At 45.8% G+C, this 25249-nt stretch overlaps 1 protein-coding gene across 2 annotated transcripts; it reads right to left on the bottom strand.

Moving 5' to 3' along the window:
• Window positions 1–316: 316 nt before the first annotated feature.
• On the bottom strand, window positions 317–24552 carry LOC308129036 (RNA-binding protein Musashi homolog 1-like). 2 transcript variants are annotated; one of them, XM_080494787.1, is made up of 14 exons: window positions 24417–24552; window positions 23764–23804; window positions 22909–22990; window positions 22651–22735; window positions 14610–14651; window positions 13989–14081; window positions 8352–8400; window positions 7531–7613; window positions 7257–7392; window positions 5304–5384; window positions 4642–4698; window positions 3379–3438; window positions 2994–3148; window positions 317–2799 (listed from the first exon to the last, which is right to left on the bottom strand). In XM_080494787.1, the coding sequence occupies exons 1-14, from the start codon at window positions 24479–24481 to the stop codon at window positions 2758–2760; spliced, it is 1071 nt and encodes a 356-aa protein (XP_080350913.1). In that variant the 5' UTR covers window positions 24482–24552; the 3' UTR covers window positions 317–2757. The 2 variants fall into 2 exon arrangements, with proteins under 2 accessions (XP_080350913.1, XP_080350914.1); XM_080494788.1 differs by having other exon boundaries at window positions 7275–7392.
• Between the last annotated feature and the right edge of the window lie 697 nt (window positions 24553–25249).

Genomic DNA, 25249 nt, shown 5'->3' with positions numbered 1-25249 from the left:
GCTATTACATCACCTAAACCTCAATAATTCAGAATTACTAATGTCTAAATACTTAGTAATCAGTAGCGAGTTACAGCGCGGTGTTACAGTACATGCAACGTGTGAAAGTGACAGAAGATCTCAAGTGAAAATTTTCACTAAAAGTCACCAATGCTCCTAATTTGTGAAAGTTTTTCACATAAGTCGCAACCATTTGCTTCCTCAGGTAGTTGTATGTTCATTTTAGAATCAATGTAAAGTCAAATCACTTCTTGAATTTTCACTTGCTGTGTATAAACCATAATGAGGATTTAAAAAGAAAGAAATCAAAAAAAAAAATGCTTTAGAATAATTTATTAGGATTTTCAAATTGAAATTGTCAGAAAATAAAACAAGGAAAAAAAAAGAAAAGCATTGCTGTAAAGCTTTGCGGGGGACAGACCAAATCTTTAACTTTTATCCGTGCTCACGTAGAGCGACAAGCTCCATTCAAAGCATTGGCCCTTTACCTTACATCAGCACAACAAAAGACATCAGTAAAATCAACATACAAGGGGAACAAGATCTCAAAACAGAAAAATATAGAATCTTTTTTTTTTTTCTGAAAATAAGTCTTAATGCCGCAGAATTATCCACTTGTCGTCTGCTATTACCAATAATAGTACTATTTTCATTTGTAAGGTAAAAAATAACTTATTGCTTTATTGTAAGTTAAAAAGTTACAGTGTTGGTGTCCAGCAGTAGTTTTTTTTTTTGTTTTTTGTTTTGTTTTGTTGTTTTTTTCCATTTTTTTTTTTTTTTTTTCCCATCGTTTCCCAGTTAGCTTGACAGAGGAACTACTGGCTGGGTCAGGAAGTTTTCTGCTGTGCGAAACATCAAACAGGCTGCAGCAAGAAGGCTGAACAAACAAGCTACTTGTTTTTGCAAACGTTGAATTTGTTCCAGCTTTTTTTTTTTATTCCCCCCCCCCCCCAAACTTTTCCTACCAGCCAGCGTCCTGCAGTCAGAGCCTGCTGGGAGCGACACCCTGTTCCATTTCTGGTTCCCTGAACACCAAAACCCCGCCTGTTCACCACACGGAGCAGCAACCTGGTGCCTCAACAAGAACACGTTGCTTCCAGAGGAGCGGAAATTTGTTAAAAACTATATGTGACATGGAAGAGAGAGTCAGGAGGAGGAGGGGGGGGGGGGTGAGTTCAGGAACCAGAGTGGAACGGGGTGATCGTTTTAGTTTTTCAGTACCAAAGAAAAACAAACAAAAACAAAAAAAATACAAATAAAAGGCAATCAAAATGCTCCTTCGATGCCAAAAAAAAAAAAGTAGTTCCATTTTACACCTTGATGTATGCGCACAAACACTCACTCACACGCACTCAGACGCAATCACATGCACCTTCAATAGTGATAAGAGGACAGAACATGATCGTGATTTTTTTTTTTTTTTTTACAACTGCTTCTCTGAGAATGTCCTTCATTTGTATTCGCGGTGAAGAACACCGCATAAAAGAACTTTTTTTTTTCCAAAAAGAAAACAATAACCAAAAAAAAAACAACAACCAAAAGAAAATAGAACATTAAGAAGTGAATTGCGCAAAAAATATATATAATATTTTCAAAAAAGAGGAAGTCAAGTCAAACCCCCCGATTCCCACGAACCCCTGATTTCTTCTGTTTAAGGTTATTACTCATCTGTCGTCCACCGTGTTAATCCAAAGTAGTTTTTCATGAGGATGCCAGACACAGAAAGATGATTGGTTTACGGAAAATAAATGTTAAGTACAGGTATATGCCAAATGAACTCTTGGAAGTTTGTTTGTTTGTTTGTTTGTTTGAGCTGTTATGGATCGCGGTGCCCCGTTAAGAGCAGACTGGCCCTCGTTGTACACATATACCATATGCATACTGATAAATGGAGTGAGATGACCGCAGATAGTCATGGATGATGTCCAGTCACATTGTTGTTAACCCTTTTCCAAACCAACCCATGACATGCCAGCAGGTTCAGAAACCCCCACCCCCTCCCTCAACCGCATCTATATACAATATCTTACAGGAAGACATAAAAACATTGCTTTAAAACCAATTACAGAATAAAATACCTTACAGATTATCATCATTATTATGTCAATATTAATAACAATATTACAAAGGTTTTGTTTTTAAAGACTACCAAAATATACATTTTAGTTTTTTTTTTTCCCCCATGTTTCCGTGACACTTGAGTTAAAAAAGGACTTTGTTGGATTTGTTCTTCCTTTTGTTAAAAACGCCCACCTCGCACGGCCTCTTCTCTCTCTGTTCACATCAGTAACAGCTTAGAAGGATTTCATGATAACATGACATATCACATTGAAATAAAATAATAATTATTAAAAAAAAAAAAAAATCATAATAGTTCTCTGCATCTTTGCCAAAGATGAAAAACATTTCCTCAGAGATTTTTTTTTTTTTTTTTTGCAGTTTTCTTTTCTCAGCTTCAAACGAAGAAGAAGAAGAAGAAGAAGAAAAACAAGGATAACAAAGGAGGGGTTCTAGTTATTACACTACATGAGGAGAAAAGAGGAGAAACGGGGGCGTTATGTTGAAGTGAGATTAGTACAGCAAAAGAAGAGTTCTGGATTTAAAAAGATATTCAGTCGGTGGGTGGAGCCACATGGAGCCAGGAGAGCCCGGTAGAGCCACTGGCTGGCCAATCAGGATGTGCCATCATCGGGCAGCCAGCATTGTGATTGGCTCATCAGCAGAGAAGCCCTCCCATCATCAGTGACCTGAGTCTTCTCAGTGGTAGCCATTAGTGAACGCAGTAGCAATCAGAGGACCCTGAGGACACATGAACCGCAATGAATACACGTGTGCTTTGTCAACACATGTGTGCATTCGAGCGTCATTTCAAGTGTGTGTGTGTGTGTGTGTGTGTGTGTGTGTGTGTGTGTGTGTGTGTGTGTGTGTGTGTGTGTGTGTGTGTGTGTGTGTGTGTGTGTGTGTGTGTGCGTGCGTGTCTGTGTGTGACCTACCCCGAGACTGTGGCCGAACCCTGTGCTGGGGGCGGGGCTAGCGGCACTAATGTAGCTGCTGACTCCTGAGTCCTGATTGGCTGCAGCATACAGATCAGCCATTGGTCCGGGGCTGCTGGTGCCCAGGAAACCAGCTGTGCGTGAAGGGGTGGAGCCTGTGAGGCAGGAGAGACAAGTCAGGCTGCGACACTGGAGGGCTACACGCACACACACACACACACACACACACACACACACACACACACACACACACACACACACACACACACGCGCGTCTAAAAATATGCTTTTATTTGTCTGAGCAGGCCAGTGTACACACATGCTATCAAAAATACACACTCTTTGTCTCAGTATATCACACACACACACACACACACACACATACCTCTAACTACTGCTGCCGCTGCAGCTGCTGCCATTGGTCCATATGCAGTCAGGGGGATGGCTGGGGATTACACAAAACACCAAATTATTGCACAAAGGACTCATTGTGTGTCGCTCTCACATCAGATCATCAGCAATAATCTACGGCTCAATGTGGTTGAATTGACATCTGCCGTCACATCTGTCATGTCATCTCAACCCAACCGGTCCAAGAGGTGAAAATGAGACGGCGACAGCAACACTGATTCTGCATGCAATCACGCCAGGCTTTGGATTCATTGAGTAACACAACACACAACGCGATGATGATGACGATGATGAAAATAAGGATGGTGACGTTTCCCCAGTAAAGGTGCAGGTACAGTTTACAGCCACCAGATGTCAGCGTTGGAGGCCGACCTGCTTGCAGATGAGGGAGCACAATGCCCACAACATCCTGAGGCTAAAAGTTTCTCCTAACCGGTGGAGTCGGGAGAAAGCAGCCAGCTCTTAGTCGAGCAGTGGCTCACAAAGCGCCTCATAGCTGAAATAAATGTGAGGGGAGGGGGGAGGCCACATAAACATGCCGAGGATCAGTTCTGCATCCCACTGCTTTGAGTATGAGCTTTGGCAGAATACACTTTTCAAATGCACCCTCCATAGCATGTGAGAAAAATACCTTGTCTTTGACACTCAAGAAAGTTCAATAATCACCAATGAAGTAAATGTAATCACATGCCATAACATTTAACTGACCCCAATCATAGATTTGCTCATAGCACACAAAAACAATTAATAGTAAGCAAGGTCATACAAGGTCATAAGTCTATTTTTTCTTATAAAAATCGGATTAACTTTAGATTTCATTTTGGTTTCACATGTAATTTTAACCTATACCTTCAGTACTATCACTGCAAAACACATTTCTCTGATAATGAGGTTTTTTTTTTACTTGGGTAACCACAGGAAGCAGCAGAAATGTGCAAACTTTACTCATAGTTTTATTAACTATAAACACAAAGTAACTGTGACCTTTGAACAGAATAAATGTGTCGCTCTGGTTCCTTTTTCTTTTTTTTTTAAAGCTGAACTCAAATCAAATATCAAACATTGGACCTGTGGAAACAAACTGATCCTCGGGGCAGTGTAGCACTAAAGACGCTCCTCGGAGATCCCAACATTTTTTGGCCGCGGTCAAATGCACAAAGTACAGTTTTGAATTGGTGTTTCTTAAATAGCATTTGTGTTTTCTTGTGGGACTTTGGAGGAAAGAAGAGCCACTGACCTGCCAGTTCAGGGGGGTGGGATGATGTCAGGAGGGGGGTCCTCTCTAAATGGAATTCTAGAAACAAGAGAAGGTCGAGAGAAACAGCACTTTGGTAAATACAGTGCACGCGTCCGCCAGCCAGTCTGACAAGCCACAAACACAGAGGCAACAGCAAAATTAACACACAAAAGAAGAAGAAGGAAAAAAAAAAAGTTAAAAAACCAACTTCAGTGAGGACAGGCAGGAAGGTGGGAGCGGAGGAAAAGGAGGGGCGGTGGGGCCAATTCAAAGAGGGTTACATAAGGACATCAAATAAACAGAGAACGCAAGAGGAAAACAGACAAATATAAATCAAAGCGGGAACATCAACAATTGAAAGGAGGCTTTCAAAGGGCAGAAACTATTTCAAATCGCACTCGATTCCTCAAGCAGCCACAGACGCCGAAGAGAAGGCGGTAATAACCAAGAGCGTAAGAAATAAAGAGAGAGAGAGAGAAAAGGTCCATTCACGTGGCTGCCGTTGTTCATACATGTTTCTCGTCCGACAGCTGAACTAACTACGTGCTGCAGCCTGCGCTCCCCCCCCCCCCCTCAGCCTTTCTTCTCGCCCCTTGTGAGCTTATCCAGCTGTGAGTCAGCTGTGTTTGTGCGAGTTTGTTTTAATTGTTTCACAGACTCACCTGGAAACTGGTAAGTGTAACCGGGCGCAATACCGGAGTAGCTGCGGCTGGTGTAGGTAGTAGTCTGAAAACCTGGGTAACCTGTGAGGACAAGAGCAGCGATGGTCAGGTCTTTGGTGAAGTGATCCACGTTAAAGATGAGCAAGGGGTCTAAAACGACGTAATCTCAGGGAGTAAAACAAAGGTCATTCCAGTTTTTCCAGGCATCGGGCAATTCGCTGTGATGATATTCATGCCAGAAATGTAGAGCGGCAGATTGTAGGGGGCCGCCGATATTACGTACGACAGCACAGAGGCGCTTTAACGGCTCCATCAGAGGTCCCCCAATAACGCAACACTGATCACAACTGAGGATTTTTGTCCTCTGGTTGCGCAACAACGTCCAAGAAAATAAGTTGAGCCACAATCAGTTTTTCGGTTTGGCAGCAGCCCAATCTGTGTTGGTGTGTAGACAAAACAAATGGCCAAAGTAAAAAAACAAAAAAGAACAAAAAAAGTCCTAGTTTATATTATTCACACCGTAAACTGAAAAAAAAAAAGCTTCCGTGTAAAACTGATTATCACCGCAGCTTAATTTTCCTTCTGTGCCAGGCTGCTGAGTTTCAGTAAAACGATTTGACCTTGACTGTGATATTGCTCAACTGTAATTGGCAAAAGCAGCTTCCTGAACAAAAAACAAAAGATAAAAATTGTTTGCAGTCTTAATATTATTGAAAATATATTGTTGGAATATAAATGATCTTAATAATAATATCACAAGTTTTTTCTTTCTTTCTTTGGGACTGTTCCAGGAACAGGATGTTTAATGTCTGCGTCTTTAAAACAACAAGTGATCCGTGATCCTTGTCACCGCCACAGGAGCTTTATGACCGCAAGATCGCCTAGGTATTGTTCACCAAATGAAAGAAGGCTCGATATTTCACGCTGAGGGTATCTGCATCACATCACTGGATTGTTAGCGAAGTTCCTTCACTGATTAGTTTGTGAAAGGCCTTCAACTACTACTGTCCGAGATCAAAATCCTCCTATCAGGTCCTCGGTATAAGGTGCTGGGCGAGGGCCATGTTTTTGACCTTGCTCATGATCAAACACCAAAAAAAACCTGTCTTTTTGTACCTTTCAGGTATACAGTGTTGTTGTGGTGAGCGCTATTGGGTCACGGTGAGAAAATCTCTGAGGAGAGTTTACATTGTTTTCCTGTGCATGTGTGGGTTTTGTCCAATTTTCCTCCCACAGTTCAAAAACCTGCATTTGAGGCTAATCGGTGACTCTAAATTGTCTAAAAGGAGTTTAACTGATGGATGTTTGGCCCGTTTACTGTTTAAATAGCATCTGAGCATCGATTGATCACATAAGGACATGTTATTTACACTTCTACATCATCGAAACATACAAGCGTCTTCTCATTAAGCATCAGCATGAGCAAAGAGGGGAAAACCAGTGAGGTCTAAAAGGCATCGACAACCACTGGTCAGACTGCAGTCAGCACGATGTGAAGTCAGATGGCCAGTAGAGGGAGCCAAACAAAAGCCAATGTTAAACTCTGCTTGTTTTCTCAATGAAAATCAGTTCAAACAGCATTTTACTCCACATTCAATCTGTGACCTCTAAATGTTAAACAAATGATAGGCGTTATTTTTAACTAAAGTTAGGAAGACGTTCTCTGCCTGAATCCACTACATCATTTCTTTTCTTTTTTTTCTTTTTTTTTTTAAACATGTGCAATGTTAAAATGTAACCAAAATACTGCAGATTAGTAAATGCACTTCACTAGCAGGCTATGTAAATACATGCTTTTAATATTGGGCCCTATTCAAATGCACTTCCACCGTGTTCCAGCGAAGTTAACATCACAGGGATTCTCCACATACAAAGCTTCAACTTCAAAATACATCTTTGACAACATTTCCCCCGTTCCCCGCAATGATTGTCGTGAAGTGAGTCAGTAAATACCTAAATAGCCGATCTCACCTAACATGCCAATGCCCAGCATGAAGGCGTCCATCCCGTAGGGCATCACTCTGGAGCGGCCTCTGGCCGAGCCCGTCGGCGTCATGACCTCCTTTGGCTGGGCTTTCTTACACTCCACCTGCAGCACCGGAAACCAGCACTGAGTAATCATACTGACCAACACCACATGTATCCTGACTAAAATGCTCCCCCAAAATAACGACCGTTTCGTAAAAGGGACCTGAAACACACTGTGGCAAACTTTTGTTGGTCGTACCATTTTGTTGTTGATCTCGTGGAAGTGGATCTCACACACTTTTTCCACCACGTCTTCATTCTCAAAGGTGACAAAGCCGAAACCTGCAAGGAGACCAAAACAAAGTCGTTACGGGCCGGATGGAGCCACTTTAAAAGATTTATCCAAAGGCAGCAGTGCGTTATTCTTCTGCAACTCCTGGCAAATGTGATAATATGTGGAGAGCATGAATGGAGGCAATGAGTGTCTGCGAAGTACTGTGCGTGTGTGAGCACCCCCCCCCTGGAAGAATCAAGACCTGATCACTACGCTGAAAAAAGAAAACCGTTGGAAACTTTGAACTTAATTGACTTGATTAACTGAATTCGATTGAGTTCAAAGAACTTCAGTCTAATAGAAGCAATTCAGTTAAGTTGCTCCAACTATTTCTTTTGTCAGTGAACCACAGGTCTCAGTGACTCCACCCCAACTCCTTTCGTTCCCGCCTCAGCAGGCGCTGCCCTCGTCGCCCACGGAGACGATGGAGATAGATGACACAAGGGAGGCGAGAGCATCAAAAAGACATTTTTTTTTTGTTAAGGTTCACCCGATGGCTCCATCACGCTGTTTCTCCTTTCATTTACCGGGATGCGTCACTTAGTATGTCGGCATATATTAACATAACGTGTGTGTGTGTGTGTGTGTGTGTGTGTGTGTGTGTGTGTGTGTGTGTGTGTGTGTGTGTGTGTGTGTGTGTGTGTGTGTGTGTGTGTGTGTGTGTGTGTGTGTGTGTGTGTGTGTGTGTGTGTGTGTGTGTGTGTGTGTGTGTGTGTGTGTGTGTGTGCTTCATGTTGCACACGTACCTCTGTGTCTGTTGGTGGTTTTGTCAAACATAAGCATGGCATCGTCGACCTGTGAGAACAAAGCAAAGAAAGATGAGCTTCGACATATTACGATATACAGACACACACACACACACACACACACACACACACACACACACACACACACACACCCAGAGCGCACACTCTTGCACATCATTACACAGCATGGGGTGCCATTGTCCCTCTTTAGCATTGGAGTAAGAGGGAAAACAGATGGAGAGGGTGGAGAGGGAGGGGTGACAGGTGACAAAGGAGGAAAGAAAAAGAGGAATGAAGGGCGAGAAAGGGAGAGAGAGAGAGAGAGAGAGAGAGCGACGGTGACATCAGGAAGGGGTGTTCGGTGCAAGGTTTATGAAAAATTAAATCTCATCTATCAATGGGAAAACGACGAGAACGTTCCCACTCATGAGGCATTGGAGGAAAGTCTTTCCTTTTCTCACAAACTGTCCTTCTCTCTCTCTCTCTCTCTCTCTCTCTCTCTCTCTCTCTCTCTCTCTCTCTCCCCCTCTCCTTCATTCGTTCACCCTTGCTGTCTTTCTTTCCCTCTCTGTAAAGTTTACTATTCCCATGGAGACCTTGTAAAGAATTTCAATTAGAAGAACTTGCCCCCTCCTCCTTCAACTCATTTCAATGAATAGAAGAGAAAGAAGGACAGAAAGCGTGTGACAGAAACAGAGAAAGGAGGGAAACGGTTACAAATAATGGGATGTTAAAAAAAAAACAACAACAATAAAAAAAATTATAATAAACAAGGATAGAGGGTGAGGTTTTTGATGAAGCAATGAAATTGTGGTCGTGAACATTTTGGATTTGAGAGGGGAGAACAAAGGTGAGCTGGGGTCTTTGTCAACACGCTCTCCTTTTATGCTCCCTTCACTTTCCTCTTTGCACTCACTCCACTGCCCTATTCATATTCCACCCCCCACCGCCCCCTCCCCTTCCCTCCCTCCCACCCTCACTTGTCCTTTACTGGGAGCGAAGTTTGTAGCATTCTGCTCGAGCTCTGGCGGCAGGAGGAGACGCACGGGGGAAAGAGACCTCTGTGGAAGTACAACTTTCCTGCTTTAAGCCCAGAAACTCTTGCCTCTTCTTCCTGCATCCCACCGAGACACGTGCGGAGTATGACCACATGGCTATTTTCATTAGGGCAGCAAGCACACTGAAACTCACACCAGCGTAACATGAGTGGCAAGAGGCCTCTGGACGGTCCCGCTGTCTGATTCCTAACACTTATCTTTGGATGGAAAAATGGACGGGCGCCTTCTACTCTGATTGAGATCAAGTCTTAAGCAAGTGTTTGCGCCCATAAAAGTCAAAACTAATGAATAAAGAGAGGATCAAGGCTGCTCCTACAAACCTCCCTCACGCCCATCCTTCTCAACATAGAGCAGGGACATACACACAAAGCTCACCCCCCTCCCCGCTTACTGTCCTTCATTCAATCTCTCCTCCTCCTCCTCCTCCTCCTCCTCCTCCTCTCTCTCCTCTCATGTCTTCCGCTCTTCCGGTCGTCCAAACTCAATGACACAGCAGAGAGCCGGAGAAGAGGACAGTAAGCAGACAGCTGCGAGCCAACATGTTATCATAAGAGTAGAGTTACACGCACAGCTAGCCCTCCTGTTAGCATTAGCAGCATCTATTCTGGAAGAGATGACCGATAGCTAACGCCGTTGGTCCCGGGGAGATTTCGAGCCGCTCTCATGGCGGACGACTGAAGCGGAGGAGAAAGAAGAAGGGAACAGATAAACACTGCTGGGGGAGCCATGCTAATGTGGTTCGGCTAATTGCCCGCCAGGAGAATGCGGCGGCGTGCGTACGAGTAAACATTTGTCACGTGTGCAAGCTGATGCTATGTTACGCACACCAGCCCCCCCCACTCCCCCCCCCCCCTTTTTTTTTTTTTTCCTTTCGCCAAAACCAATAAGGAGACGATCCCACAATGTCCACTGCCCAGGGTTGCTGTAAGACAATCTGATTGGATAGCCGTGGGGGTCTGAGATTGGCTTAGCGGCAGCTCAGTCGCCAACCACTCAGCATGCATGTGGAGAGTGGAGAAAAGTTAAGGTCATCTTCCCCGAGTACTGACATTCTCAGGTGCACTGAAAACCAGGGTCGATCCGGATCCCGCAGCAGTTAAAAATATCCCGGTTTTAGTGAAGCGTGCAGTTATTGTCTGAGGAACGAGTGTTTGCTGACAGGTCCATTACACTTTTTTTTCCTGTGCCAGATTATGAAAGGTGGCATTCACATTTTTTTCTTTTCCCCTGCTGTCTCCTCACATCTCCCTCTTTGAATCTCTCTCTCTCTCTCTTTCCCTCTCTCTCTCTCGCTCTCCGGCCATCTCTCTCTAAACAGGCCAGCAGACAAAGTGTTCAGTCAAGCCTTCTAATCGCCAGCTCACATGGGTGAGTGGAGTCCCAACTTTTCCCGTCTGCCCCGTCCATGCTGCATTTTTCATCTTATCCACTCCTTCCTTTGCCTGCTGCTCCACTTTTTTCCCTCGTTTTACTTCAGAGGAGATTTCTTTTTTTCTTTTTTCTTTTTTAAATCGTAGTGTTTCATGAAAGGTACTTTGAGGAACGCGGAGGCAGGATGAAAAGCCGCGAAAACGGGGATTTCCTTTGGATCAAATGTAAGTGACTGTAGGCCTAAATGACTAATATACTAATTATCAAATTATCTGAGTGCGCGCTCAGTTTTCTGGGCAAAACACACCTCTGTGATGTAAACAAGTTGCATATTCAGCCTCGGCCAAGACGAAAGGGGAGTGGCTTGAACCGCGCACCATGTTGAGGTGGATTTCAAGCCCCCCGACCTCAGGACTCAACCTCATTTCTCACACAAATATGGCTGCTGCAGTCTTATTGGCCCGGGGGACATTGAGCAACAGGAGCAGAGATTTGCTCGGCTAGAAAATCTCACACACACACACACACACACACACCTCCCAGTCCATAACACCTGACCTGTCAACTGGGCGGCCATTCTTGTCTAATGAAGGTGCTCTTTCGGAGGTGAACTCTGAAACAACAAACTTCAGCGCGTATCAAAGAGTCACACAAAATGCATGGTGCATTCTGTGTTTTCCCTGCAAGGCGGTGCCACAGTAAGAAAACAAACAGGACACTGAGTCCTGCTCCATCCAAACCTGCACCTTGTAACCAAGCTCAGATAATAAACAAGAAATACCTCCCGCTCAGCAGGAATGCACTGTGGGATTGCCGCTTTCCATGATAGAGCTCTGGCCTCACGTGTCCAAACAGTCCAAATATTCCCTCATCCTGTGGAGGGAGTGTTGTCTTAGATATGAGTGTCTGTAATCACCGGGGAGAACTGATTCGGCACGGGGCTGCAAACCAGCCATTTTGGAAACGACGCACTGGAGACAACATGACACATGTCACAACATCCACCTGAGAGTGTGTGTGACGGTCGCACACGTGAAAATCCGCGAACCCGCCAACATCCGAGACCCAGAATTTAAAAGACTTTATTCAAATTTGAACCAGCGGCACCTGGGAATACGGTAACACCCAGAGCATGAGTCAGAGGCCGACCGAGAGGGAAACACAGCCAGACACGAGGCAGCAGGAGCTCCGTGTTGTTAATTTCTTCCAAGCCATTAGGCCTTCGTCCCGAAGCAAAGCTCATTTTCAGACTGTCCTGCTCACCAACAGCAGCAGAACCGCACGCCGCATGTTTGTGACAACTGGATCGCTGGCTGTGAATCCCACTGTCTGTCTCGATCTGGACAAATCTGTGCAAGCTCGCCTCCTCTGTACAGCCACCCTCTCACTTTAATACACACATCGTCCCATTCATGCAAATATACACTTCTCACATTTAAAAAAAAAACAAAAAAAACAACAACACAGGATTATAGTGGGACAATGGGCGAAGGCAGGTCACCACGGCAACAAGCTGAGACGAGCTGGGTGTGTGTGTGTGTATGTGTGTGTGTGTGTGTGTGTGTGGGTGTGTGTGTGTGTGTGTGTGTGTGTGTGTGTGTGTGTGTGTGTGTGTGTGATAGGAGGGTGTCTGAAGTACTGATTTTGGGTGAGGTTGGGGGGGGGGGGGGGGGGGGGGGGTGGCTGTTACATGAGCAGCTGTTGTATGTGATTAGTTAATACTGAAGAGGCTGAACTCGACTCAAACACACTCCTGAAACCCCCCTAAAGTGTAGTTAGCTTAAAAAGTAACCTACCGTGTCATCCATTATGGATGTTTAGATGCATTTATGGCTGGGAAGATTGGCGTTTCTCCCCTATAATAATCACTATCTTGCATTCCTCCTTTTCTCTGCCCTTCAACCTTTTCTGAGCTCCCCTCCCTCTCCCTCCATGGGGGGTTGCTTCTTCCCTTTCAGTCCCCTGCCATCTCCCGCTCCTCTCTCCCTCCTGCCTTTTTTTTTTTTTTCCCTCCTCCTTCCTCCCTCTCTCCCCCGGTCGCTCATCTGTCTCCACAGCATGTGTTTGCCTTTCACCAAATTTCATTCAAAGTAGCTGAGCAGGACAAACGCAGAATCTCTGAAATGTGATCAGAAAAGAGCCAACTCACAAACAAAAAGCTATAAACCGACAAACTAATCTCGCCACTGAACCAGCAGAAGTATCGATGACCGCACATGACCACACTTGCAATCATTTTCTCAGTTTATCTCATAATCGAGCTCTTTCTCCTATTTTTTTCCCCCACCCGTGTCTTTCCTGAAGTAACGAAGGAATAAACCGTTTGAAAGGTGCTTTGGGGACAGGCCCAACAGATGAATATAATCTATCAAAGGTATACAGTCCATTAGAGCAGTAATCCCTAACCAAGGGTAACGTGCACCCCAGGGGGTACTTCTGCCACAGCCAGAGGGAACACACAACGCTTGCAGCTTCCTCCTGTAATTCGATCACAGCTTTATCAAGTCGTTTGGTGATATTGCTCGAGCCGGTTCGACTATTGAGCTCGCTATGACACCGGAGACGCAACCAACAAGAGCGCGAGCAGGCAAAACGTTACGAACGAACGTTCGCTTGTTAATTAAATGAGTTAGCTTTAAAAAAAAAAACAACAACAAGCGTTTAACACTGCTAAAAAAGGGAACAAGCGAACGCGCTTGACTTTCGTCTGAGGAAAAGTCACACGCCCGCCTAATTTAAAAGCAGCGGATGAAAGATAAATGATTGAATTGGCTGGGAAAAGATATAAACTGGAAACTGTTAGCAAGTGCATGAATAATTAAAATAGCTAATGGATAAATAGCTGAAAGAGTCAGCTGGCAGTAATTAATGGCCAACAGAAAGCGTTCGCCAAGGCTGCTTAAAAAGGTTTTGAATTGTTTGTTCTTTCGACTGTTAAGTCTCGACTATGTTAAATGTCTCGGGATGACTGGATTGTGCCCAGCAAATAAAAAAACAACAACACACAGTTCTAAGTGAAAAGAAAGAAAAAAAAGTGGGAATGATGAATGAATGTTGAGTTGGACGTCGGAGATGAGAAGTTTTTGCTTTGAAAAATAAAAATATTCGAATCGATTTCGAAGATGGGGGGGATCTGTCCCTGTATTGAACAACGTGAAAGACAGCTGATTTTTCACACATAGACACAGCATGTGTGCGCACAGCTTACCTTTCCAAACTGGTCGAAGTATTGCTTCACATCTTCGATGGTGGTATTGACTGACAGTCCTCCGACAAAGATCTTCTTTGTCCTGGTCACCAGCTAGCAGCACAGAAGAATAAGAAAGCTTTTTTTTTTTTTTTTATCGTCACTAATAACATTACCTATAGAGAGGAGATGCCTGCGATAAAGACACTTTGAGTTGCTTGGTGTTTATCGAATTTCCAAGATTCCTGAAAACGTTTTAGTGCGTCACGATAATTCGGCTCAGTTTAAGGCTGCTGGGATCGTCGAGCGTGTGCACAGGTGAAGGATGTGCGTAAGACAACAGTATGTGTGTGTGTGTGTGTGTGTGTGTGTGTGTGTGTGTGTGTGTGTGTGTGTGTGTGTGTGTGTGTGTGTGTGTGTGTGTGTGTGTGTGTGTGTGTGTGTGTGTGTGTGTGTAAGGGGGCAGTGAAGGGGGTCAGTGTACAGGGTCATTATGTCAGCCTGGACAAGTGGATTGCAGCTCCTAGTTGGTCACGTGACTGACTCTAATCCCCGCCAACCGGGGCTGAGTTATTAGGGGCGACATGACATGACATCACCACCACTCCTCCTTCTTGTTAACGCCCATCAGGGGCCACTCACCTTCGGCTGAGCCCGACGGGGAAACGCCACCTTCGGGTCGATCTGTAAAGAGGGAGAGAAGAGTTTGGAGGTCAGTTTGGAAAAGTGGTAGCGGCTTTAAAGTCAAGCTGATTTTCTCATTAAAGCAGGTGTTTGAGGAATTACTACAGCAGCACATAAGGTTTCACTGATTCATGACCGACGACCCGATCGTTTCTGATAACCCCATGCATACACGACTCGAAACCTCATACTGTTCTTGTCTTCTATGAGGACCCACCATAAAAATGCATCACTCATCTCATGTTTCTTTGAGCAGAAAACTCCAGATCTGGACCTGCTGTTCAGTAGCTGATCCTGTGCGGAATAAACCCTGGGCGTCAATGAATTATCACACTGTTAACCAACGAGAATTAGTCGCAACACAGAGCCTCAAAGTCTGAACCCATCTGAAGGACTCCAGGTCCCGAAATAGAACATATGCTAATCTGCGAATATGTATAGTAGACCCTTGTTTATGCAAGGCCCCCCCCCCTCAAAAAAAAAATCCAAACACGCCAGCCAAACAAACAGGCAGGGTGAACAAACTCCACAGTGAGTCTGGGCGACGTATGCTCCCTGAATTGTGTGTTGAGACACAACTAAACACATCTTAGCCACAAACTAGACAGAGCAGGGCAGTCTGGAATCCAAAATGAGCATTTGATATTCTGAATACATTTCAGATAGATGTGTGTGTGTGTGTGTTTCTTTTTTTCCTTCGTCTAAATCTCACAAATCCTGACAACCTCCATTTTGGATTAGCCAGATTTGACTATATCCATATTTCTCCTCACTGGAATGTCTCAACAGTGGTCAAGGTTACAGATAAAATTAGAAGTAAATGAGCTTTGAATGAGCTGCCCTTTAATAATGCTAAATATGCAAAGCCTGGCCTGGCATTTTAAATTTGTGTGGAATCTCGTGTTATTCTCACTCAAGCCAACAAGAGAGATGATTTTAGGTCACAGGACCTTGTGGTGTATTATGGTCTTAGAGTTTCATCTTTGTTCTAATAATTGGATGTGTGAAGCAAAACCCCTTGTGTCTCCCACAGCCGCTATCAGACATATTGAATTGATATTGGCAACTAAAAAGAGCCTATCAAATCGCCCAAAATAATTACTTATAACGCAAACAATACGCACGATTCAAGGGAGGGTGTTCGTTCAATATTCAAAACAATCCTTTCATCTCTTCCCTGCAATAATTCCCCGCTTCTGAAGACAATTCTGGGGAGAGATTTATCCTACGAGGACTTTTAAGTGCCTGAGATTTACCACTGCTTTCCAGAGCACAACACTGTGTAACTAAGATGCAGCTGCAGCGTCCTTGGAAGGGATTGCAGAAGGACTTTGCACCTTGAAGTGGGACACAAAGATGAGTGGAGCCATGTCACCTCCAGCTGGTCGCAGCAAAAAGACAAAGGTGACAAGGACACGCAAAGCCAGCAGCGGGCAACGGCAGAGCGGGCTCTCCGACGGGGACAACACTGCATATTCTCTCGATCGCGACTCAAAAGTGGGGAAATCGTAATATAATAGATGCGTGTAATTACTACTGCTTTATGTAGCAGCTGCATAATGCTGATTTCACTCGTTTAAGGGATTCCCAAAAAATGTGTTTATTGCAAAAATGGGACGTAGACACCTCGGTGCAATGTAAGCCCAAGTCACCAGAAACCAAACAGCTGCAAGAGGCAGAAGGAAACCTCATGGAGTCTTGTTGTTGTGAAACGTTTCCCTGCGAAGCAGCGTGTCCACTGTTTGTTCTGACCCGAAGTCGCTCTGAGGTAACGGCCTCCACTGTTCGGGTCAGCCCACCCTCCTTTAACCGTTTCAGCTCCCACTCGAGGCGGTTATGTGGCACAAACAACGCGCTGACAGTGACAGCGGTCACAAAAAAAAAAAAAAAAAAATCACAAATACACAAACACCCTCTCTGTAAATATATAATATATTAATATATAATAATTACATTTGCAATCACCATTTCAACTTGAACATTAGTTACATAGCTCATGAATTCTCACAGGTGTAATCAGACACTATGGAAAGATGTATGACGGTATACAGCTTTTGTCACATCAATACACTGCCTGCCTGCCTATATATATATATATATATATATATACATAAAAAGCTTTTACATGGACAGAGGCTGAAAGAAATACTGGAGGTTACCAGCTAGACTAGGTTAGGCCTAATGCAGTATCTGTGGTAGTGCTACTATAACTACAGTCATGCCATGCTGTTAAAAAAAGAAAAAGAAAAAATCATTCCACTTCAGTGAAGTAACAGAATATGCTGTGTGTAGCATGTAACGTGTGGCTGTATTCAGACAGGAAACAATAATACATGAGAACTAAAGCGTCTATCAGACTGGCAGATTAGCCTTAAAGGAAGACAGATAGGCCACAAAGCAAAAAGTAAAATGACTTAGCCAGGTCACTGTTTGCAACACTCACAAATAGCACTTCGGAGGAGTGACATTTCGGAGCAGCTTCTGCTACCCGACAGTGTGAAGCAGACTGGTAAAAATGGAACTACCAGTTTTAAAAAAACAAAAAGAAAAAAAAAAGGGAAAGTCACTCCTTCCAGTGTGACAGAGAAGGGTTATGAGTGAGTGTTCGTGAGATGGTCTGACTAACATCCTGCTTCATGACTTCCAACCTCCGCTCAATCTAAGCAGCATAGTGACAGCAGAGCCTACGGTATGATTTTTTTTTAGTGGTTTAGCTTTTTTTTTTTTTAAGACTACGCTAATCTACGACCAATAGTCACCTCACGTGGCGCAGCGCATCCACCAGTGTTACAAACTGGAAAAAAAAATTGAACGTCAAATCAATAGATGGGTTGATAGGTAAAAAGCCTGTAGAGAGAGAGAGAGAGGGGGAGAGAGAGAGAGGGAGAGGAGGGGAAAGAGGAAAAGCAGAGGGAGAAAGAGGAGGCATTCATTTGGAAAACAGAGTCAGGCCATGAGAAAGTGGGCCTGTCCGGCGTAGCGGTGCAGCGGGGCCGTCCCAGCAGGCAGCCCCTCTGATTTCATTAATTAACAGGACAAAGACTACAAAACAGATGGGCCTGTAGAGGAACTGGGGCTCCCGTGCTACCCCCACAGGCACACACACACACACACACACACACACATACATTCACAAGTACCCACATAATGTAGCACAAGTGTAAACACCAAACGCATGCATTCAAAGTGACATACACGTAATTAAACAACCAGATATGCACTCATCCACATATAGACTAATGCACCTCCTCCAAAGAACCCTTCACACACACACACTCCCAACCTGCCAAGACATCCGTGCAACAAAATGGCAAACACCCGCATTATGAAGAGGGGGGGGAAGACACCACAGGCTTCCACCATTATGGCAATATAATCAATATAGGCTAAACAAAAAGCTAAACACAAGGGGGAGACAAAAGGAGTTGGCGTGTCAATACATGCACACATACTGCGAGGGAGAGGGGAGAGACTTGGTTTGGGCTCCGGCCAGCAGGGTCAATCTGCACAGCTCAACAATGGCACAGTAATTAGTTAACGAAGCTCACTAATGAGGACCTCCAACCCAACCCCATGGCCACCCCCCACCCCCCCCCCCACCCCCGTAGCCCTCTCTCGGTGGACTAACCCGGGTGGGTGCTGTGCATTGGGGGGGTGGTGGGGGGGGTAGTGGTGTAGGTGGTGCACAGGTAGCGTTGGCGAGCAAGCGAGGCGAGAGCGCCCTAGATCCACCTTTAGAGCAGGTCCAAGCCTTATCCCCGGATCTGAAGCCTGCACATGGACCTTGGAAGCCCAATCCAGTTTGTTTCCTCCAATCCGATTAGTTGCTTTTCAGATCCATACTAATTACAGCACGGGAGCCGGGCCTCACTCTCTTTCTCCCTCTGCAATCCTCCACCTTCTCCATCCACCCACCCACCCCCAACAACAACACACACACACATTTTTTTTTTTTTGTCCACGTCAGCATTTAACAGCTAATCTTCCAGTCAGGAAGCTAGCACCAGAGCTCTCCAGTAGCCAGGTGTCGGGCCAGTAGCCGTCGCAGACGGTAACGCCAGCGGTCCACAGAGGCTGCTGCTGCTGCTAATATATGTTCATGACGGAAGGAAGCGGCTATATTAACACCTCGCTGACAACTATGACTGTGCCGTCAAGGACAGTGGTGCCAAAGGCACCAATCAACACCTGCAGCGGTGCCGCCGAGTAGAAGTAGGTGTAAAACTTGAAAAATACAACCCGGGAGCTTGTCGGAGGGTGGCCGGGCCGCACCAAGACGGCAACACAAGTTTAAGGAGTCACAGCAGTGCAATGAATCTGAGGATCAGGGGACTTGTTTTTTTTTCTTGTTTTGTTTTGTTTTGGTGTTTTCTTTTTAGCTATTTCAAGCATAAGGGAGACAAATACAATGTTATCGGGCAAAATGATAAATGCAAAGTCCCGCCAGATATTTTGTATTAAAACTATCTAAAGAGAACAAGAAGACTTAAGAACTGTAAGTATATACATCTTAATAATTATTAAAGGTTATTATTACTGGGTGTTAGAGTTCAGGGAGTGGATGGCAACTAATCTTCCTAAAGGGCCACATCGCAAATGTGCATTACACATCAGATGACTTGAGTTTCGCTCAATAAGAATTATCTCAGCTTTTATGTGCTAATGTTGCTCTGTGTCACTTTTTCTCAGAGTTCCAGTATTACTCTGGAGATCACGACTGCTTTTTTTTCTCTACATTTTGAGTTCATTAAATTTTTTTGTTTTTCTTTTAATTCACCATCTTTTTTTTTCTACTGTGAAACACAAATTTTGGTGAGGTGACGATCGCTAGCTCTGCAAGCTAAGGTGCTCGGCCCAACCAATAATGTCGTAATGGCCAATAATGTGGAAATATGTGCTAATTTTAGATGTAATGACACCATTATTGACAGTGATTTTTTATTTGATTCAGGATTTCTCTGTGACACCCCGAGGGCCGGTCACGCAGAGCTAAAGGGCCTCGTATGGCCTCATGGTGCCCACGTCTGAATCAGAGGGTTGTGATGTGGATTCATCTTCCCACACTTTGGAGGCCACCCATCAACACCCCCCCCCCCCCCCCCCCCAGCTTTGTCCCTTACTGTTCTAAAATTATAATTTCTTTTACTAAGGTAATATCAGTTTAGCATTGTAGCTTCAGTTATTTTAGAGGTCATTTGGGGGCAACTGTGATACTGAATTATCAGAGAAATCACAAAATCTACAGCACTACGAGCAAGGCAAAAAAACAAACAAAGAAAAAAATATCATAAAGTGCCCAATAATCCATCACACATTGATACGCCACAAATAATAACATCCAAATCTCCACTTCAAGCCCGCGCTGAGCCGAGGAAACGAGGAGCAGTCGTTTTTTTCACAGGATATCTGCCCTCGTTTCTTCTCCTTCCCGCAACTGGTTCCAGTGAAGCATTTTCTCCCAAGAAAACAAACACCAGTTGTGCCCTTCTTCTGCGTCCAGAGAAACACACCAGCACAACACTGCCCCGAGGCCACACTCTGCCCAGACAGGAAATCTAACCTCCAACCAAAACAACAACCTCAACAGACCACTCTCGGAAAACAATAGACAACCTCGCTCTGGATGGGACGTTCAGCAGCACAGGTACCGACGCAAATCGTAACGTCTGAGTGATGATTTAGCCGGCGCCTTGTTTTTCGGTGGGTGGGGGGGATAAAGCAAAGCTGGACGGAGCGCCACTGTAAATGTTTGATATCACTCGGTCACTGGCAGTATGGACCTTGCTCCAGTTCATGTACTTCTCACAACCCACTCTTTTCTCTCTCTCACCGTGTCTTGAAGCGTCTTTCCTCACACAAACCAAAAGACTCAGCATAAAAAGGCACACACACATAAAAAAAAACTCCATCAGAGCATCGAGTAATCTCCCTCATTCCGGCGAGGAATCTCTTTCTCACATCTTACACTGATCAAACAGCGCTGTGGAGAGAGTCCAGGTGTGACGCACGAACAGGTCCGTGGAAAGACACAAAAAGGAGCGAAACATTATAATAAGAAGAAGGGATTTTTAAGATTTCTCAACTCAACGAGTTGTTTCTTAGGCTAAAGATAAATGTTTGCTACACAACAATCGTCAGCCCTTCACCAATTCGTCAACAAAGACAAAACACAGACGTGGTTACAGGATATTTGGATTGTACGTCTGATGTCCGGTGAAAGAACGTAAGTTCAAAATCAATGCGCCTATTATCAAAACTATATCCATACTTTTCCGACAGACGTTACCACAACGTGCCCAGCGGCCCACCACAGACCTGCCACAACCTGAGCAACCGCTGCTGGATCTCTAGTCATTAACCTTCATTTTGTCTGAAGTTATGTTGTATTTTGGTGTATAATAGTAGGCGACTGCTTACCACGCTGGTGTCCTGCCAATCTGAGCTTCCAAAGAAATGCCCAAACCAGTGTTCACATCTTATTCACACACACACACACACACACACACACACACACACACACACACACACACACACACACACACACACACACACACAGAGGGTCTGGCTCCGTACTCCAGCAGTACCCAGTTTTAAGAGGTAATATGACTCACTATGTAACACTTTGCAGTTGCTTAAAACCTACTTCCAGTCAAACTGGGGGGGAAAAAAAAAAAGAGAAATTGACAGATTACCAGCAGCAACACTGCCCCTGTAATAAAATATTACAGCAGCTGTGCAGCAGGATCCACTCGTCTCCATTGCTGGGAATATTTCAGTTTAAAACTTTTCTCGTCGTGCTTTCACATCCACCGTGTGTGCGTGTCAGAGCTGCCCAACTGAAAACCAGTCTCAGGTTGATGCAAAATAGCAGAGAAGTTGTTATGGAGACATAAATCCCAGAGGAGGCCGGTGCAGTCACATCGCCGCCGTCGTCTCTCCCGAGGCCGGTGTCGCCCCCCGCAACAGGCTTGCTCCAACAAACGAAGCAACTCCAAGTTCCTTCTACCCTCGGGCTCATCTGTGCCTTTCCGTGCCACCGGTTTTTCACTCTCAAATGATCCTATTGTGTGTGTGTGTGTGTGTGTGTGTGTGTGTGTGTTTAGGTAGGACCATAAGCAGGCGAGGGACACACCCAGTCCTCCGACCAAAATCGACATGACCAGGGACAGCAATGTCCAGAATTTGAACTGCAAAATCTAAAACGCAGGCCAGCAGCTCCCGGGCCACCACCGAACCAACGGCAACCGATCACACACGTCCTCTTTGACTCACGTCCTTCTGTGAATGAGTCTAAACACCAGCGTACATACTGCCTCTGTCCTGCAGAGTGATTTGTCCCATTTACCCACATTTGAGTTTTCATGTGTCAGTGGTGTGGGAGTGGAAATTACAAAGGTCCCCCCCCACCACCAGCACCACCAGCACCACCACCACCAATCAGAGGAGTTATTCAAACACATCCAGAGCAGACCTCAGAGTTTACATCAATATTTAAATGTGACTAAGACCTCACACACTTCCCCTCCTGCATCAGTTTTGGGCTCTACTGTTTCCTCAACAACTCTTTGAGCTTTTGCCACCAGAAAGCCAGGTGCTGTTATTTTGTAAGAAAAAGAAAAAAAAAAAAAAAAAAAAAAAAACTTGTGAGCTCTCTGCTCTGCATTAAAAAAAAAAAAAAAAAAAACCTGCCAGGGTTTTTGGAGGGGGCTCCTACCCCATTCAGGTCCCCCAGGTAACCATGGCAATGAAGACCAAGAAAGAACGCTTTCATGTTGGCGCCCTGAACCGGGATTTGGAGGGGGAAATGAGCAGAGAGGAGGAGGAGGAGGAGGAGAAGAAGAGAGGGGGTGCTCTCCTCAACTTTACAAGCCATACGGTGGGAGGCAAAATGCACCGAGGGGGGAAGAAAAAAAAAAATAAGCCGCACACAATCCAACAAGGGAAAGCAAGAAAAAAAAAGTTCCCCAACTGGTACCATGGAGCTCCTCGGAGAACTCACCGTCTTTGAGTCCAACTCGTGTCTGTTTTGCGCCAAAACCTTCTCCACGCCGGCCTGTTCCGCGTATGTCACGAAGCCGAAGCCCCTGCAGGAAGGGCACGTGAAACAAAGATTGAGGAATTAAAATAAAAAATAAAAAAATAATAATAATATATATATTTTTTTTAAAAAAGGTAAAGTCGGGTTGTTGAGAGAACGCATGGACGGCGGTGGGGCATCCAGTGATAGGACGGCGGAGCGCACACGCCTCCTTCTTACCTCGACCGCTTGGTAACGGGATCCCGCATCACCATACACTCCTTCACCTCGCCAAATTTACAGAAGTACTCCTTCAAGCCCTCTGCAAAGATACACACACACGCACGCACACACACACACACACACACACACACATAGACAGGGGTGAGACAGACGCACGAGTTGTCCCGCACCCAGGCCCACGCTCGAGGTGATGAGGCCGGCGGGATGGTGAGAGACATGGAGAGGACAATGGTTGGGTGGGGGGGTCGGGCCCGGACCACGTTGCGCGTTGTGTCGTCCCCCCCTCCAGTCCTCCAGAGACGGCCGCTCGGCATTACGGCCCATTAAAAGGCCCCCGCGGACCACAAACAAAGCTCCACTTGGTGACGACGTTCTGTTTGTGACGGGATAATAAACACGGGCCACCGCGGCGCTCCGTGCATCAGGCGACCGGATCCCGACGCGAGCAAAACAACAACTTCAACGCGGAATAACCCGTCACTTTTTTTTTCTTACCCCCCCCCCCCCCCCCCCTCGGTTATTACCAGTGTGTGTGTGTGTGTGTGTGTGTGGAGGGGGGGGGGGGGGGTGAAAAAAGGCAGACAAGTCGTTGTATGTGCGCACGATTCCCAGTGTTAATCTCCTGCGTCCCTGCAAGTCTAAATCCTGGGCGCTGATCCTGAATGAATAGGAGGCTTTGATTTAACTATTTGCTGCGTTTCTTTCTCAACTTGACCAACGCAGGTATACAGACAGGGGGGAGGAGAGGGTTGGGGGGGGGGGGGGCTATTCTTAGGCCGTGCGTGTCGGTTCGGAGGAGTAAACAGGAGGCTTCCATCCAGACTTATTGAAGTAGCGTGCGGGACAGCTCACCTTGTGTTGTCTGCCAACTCAGACCCCCGATGAACATTTTGCTGAATGAGAGAAATACAAGCCGTAAGTCACACAGGGTAGAGGGGGAAAAAACGCGTCTTTTCAAGGCACAACACAGACACATGCACCGGCGGAGGGAGGGAGGGAGAGATGGAGGTGGTGGTGGAGCGGTGTAAATCTACAGGATTTATGTGTAATATAGCATCAATAAAGTAAAGAAGAAAGCATCGGCCATGTTGCGAAGTCGCCAATCGGGCCAGTCGGGGCCGTTATAATCCCCTAGAGGAGGAGGAAAGAGAGGAGGATTTTCCAGATGATGGAGGGAGAAGTTGCGATGTGGCCTTCTGGAGGAAAAGCGAGATAAATAAACAAACAAGAGGAGGAGGGAAACAGGCGGAAAGCAGCGGTGCGCCTGTGTCTCCTCCGCTGAGTGGATCCATCCCACACACACATACACACAAACACACACACGCTCTGACACACACACAGACACACACGCGCGCGCGCGCTCGCACAGGAACCCACGGCGTGCTTGTCTTTTGTCTCGGCGCGGCTCTTTGCTCGCGCACTGAACTCAACTAAAGTCCAAGGTGAACTCAAACCGGGCCGAGGAGGCGCGCGAGGCGGGCGGGCGGGCTCCGGCGGGGCTTTACCAGGGGTCGTGGGGGGAGTTGTCCGTGCTGGAGGACAGGCTGCTCTGGCTCCCTTCCGTATCCATTCTGTCTCTCCGGCTCGGCTATATTCCCGCACTGTGAGGCGAGGAGAGGCAGTGAGGCTCCACCGCTGCTTGCTGCTCCAGACTCAGGGGCGGGCAAGCAGCACGATGGGAGGAGGAGGGGAGGTGGAGGAGGGAGGGAGGGAGGGAGAGAGAGGGGGGGGGGGCTGCTTTAAAAAGGGGAGGGGTGAGCGGGGAAGCGCACAAATGCACATACGCCGCGAGAGGGAAAAGGCCCCGCCTCCTACCTCGTTTTCCCGTAGCCTTCCGCGGCCTCGGCCCGCCCCCTCCTCTCCCCTCCCCTCCTGCACATTGCCTGCCTTTATTCATGCTGCCAGCAGTGGCTCTCTCTCTCTCTCTCTCTCTCTCTCTCTCTCTCTCTCTCTCTCTCTCTCTCTCTCTCTCTCTCTCTCTCTCTCTCTCTCTCTCTCTCTGTCATTGGCTGAACACCACAGCATGGCCCATTAAAAAGCATATTGGATGTTTGGAGATCTACAGTAGCTATACAGTATAAAAAAAGGAATTGATGAAGTCACATCTAAAGCAAGGATGCCCCCCCCCACCACCACCCGCCTTTTTTTTTTTTCCAGGAGATGGGATAGAAAAAAAAATCCATCTTAATTATCAGACATGTTCTCTTTGATTATTTACCTTTGTCAGTCATTAATTAGTCCACATCACAGTGAATTTATAAGCAGGACACATAATGGACAACAATGTGTTTCTGTGGCGCCAGCCCAGGCCTCGGGTGAAATGAGGCAGGATACGTTC

This window comes from Blennius ocellaris (assembly GCF_963422515.1).
Source record: "Blennius ocellaris genome assembly, chromosome: 4".
Taxonomy (NCBI): Eukaryota; Metazoa; Chordata; class Actinopteri; order Blenniiformes; family Blenniidae; genus Blennius; species Blennius ocellaris.
The sequence above is the reverse complement of the archived record's forward strand: the minus strand, read 5'-3'. Positions and strand labels throughout refer to the sequence as shown.

What these genes read in the sequence shown, in the direction of transcription:
- LOC308129036 (XM_080494787.1), bottom strand. Translation starts at nt 24,481, where the DNA reads ATGGATACGGAAGGGAGCCAGAGCAGCCTGTCCTCCAGCACGGACAAC. An exon ending in AACTCCCCCCACGACCCCTG is followed by an intron (nt 23,805 to 24,416) that starts GTAAAGCCCCGC and finishes TCTCTCATTCAG; the next exon opens with CAAAATGTTCATCGGGGGTC. An exon ending in CCACCCCCCTGAACTGGCAG is followed by an intron (nt 3,439 to 4,641) that starts GTCAGTGGCTCT and finishes TGTAATCCCCAG; the next exon opens with CCATCCCCCTGACTGCATAT.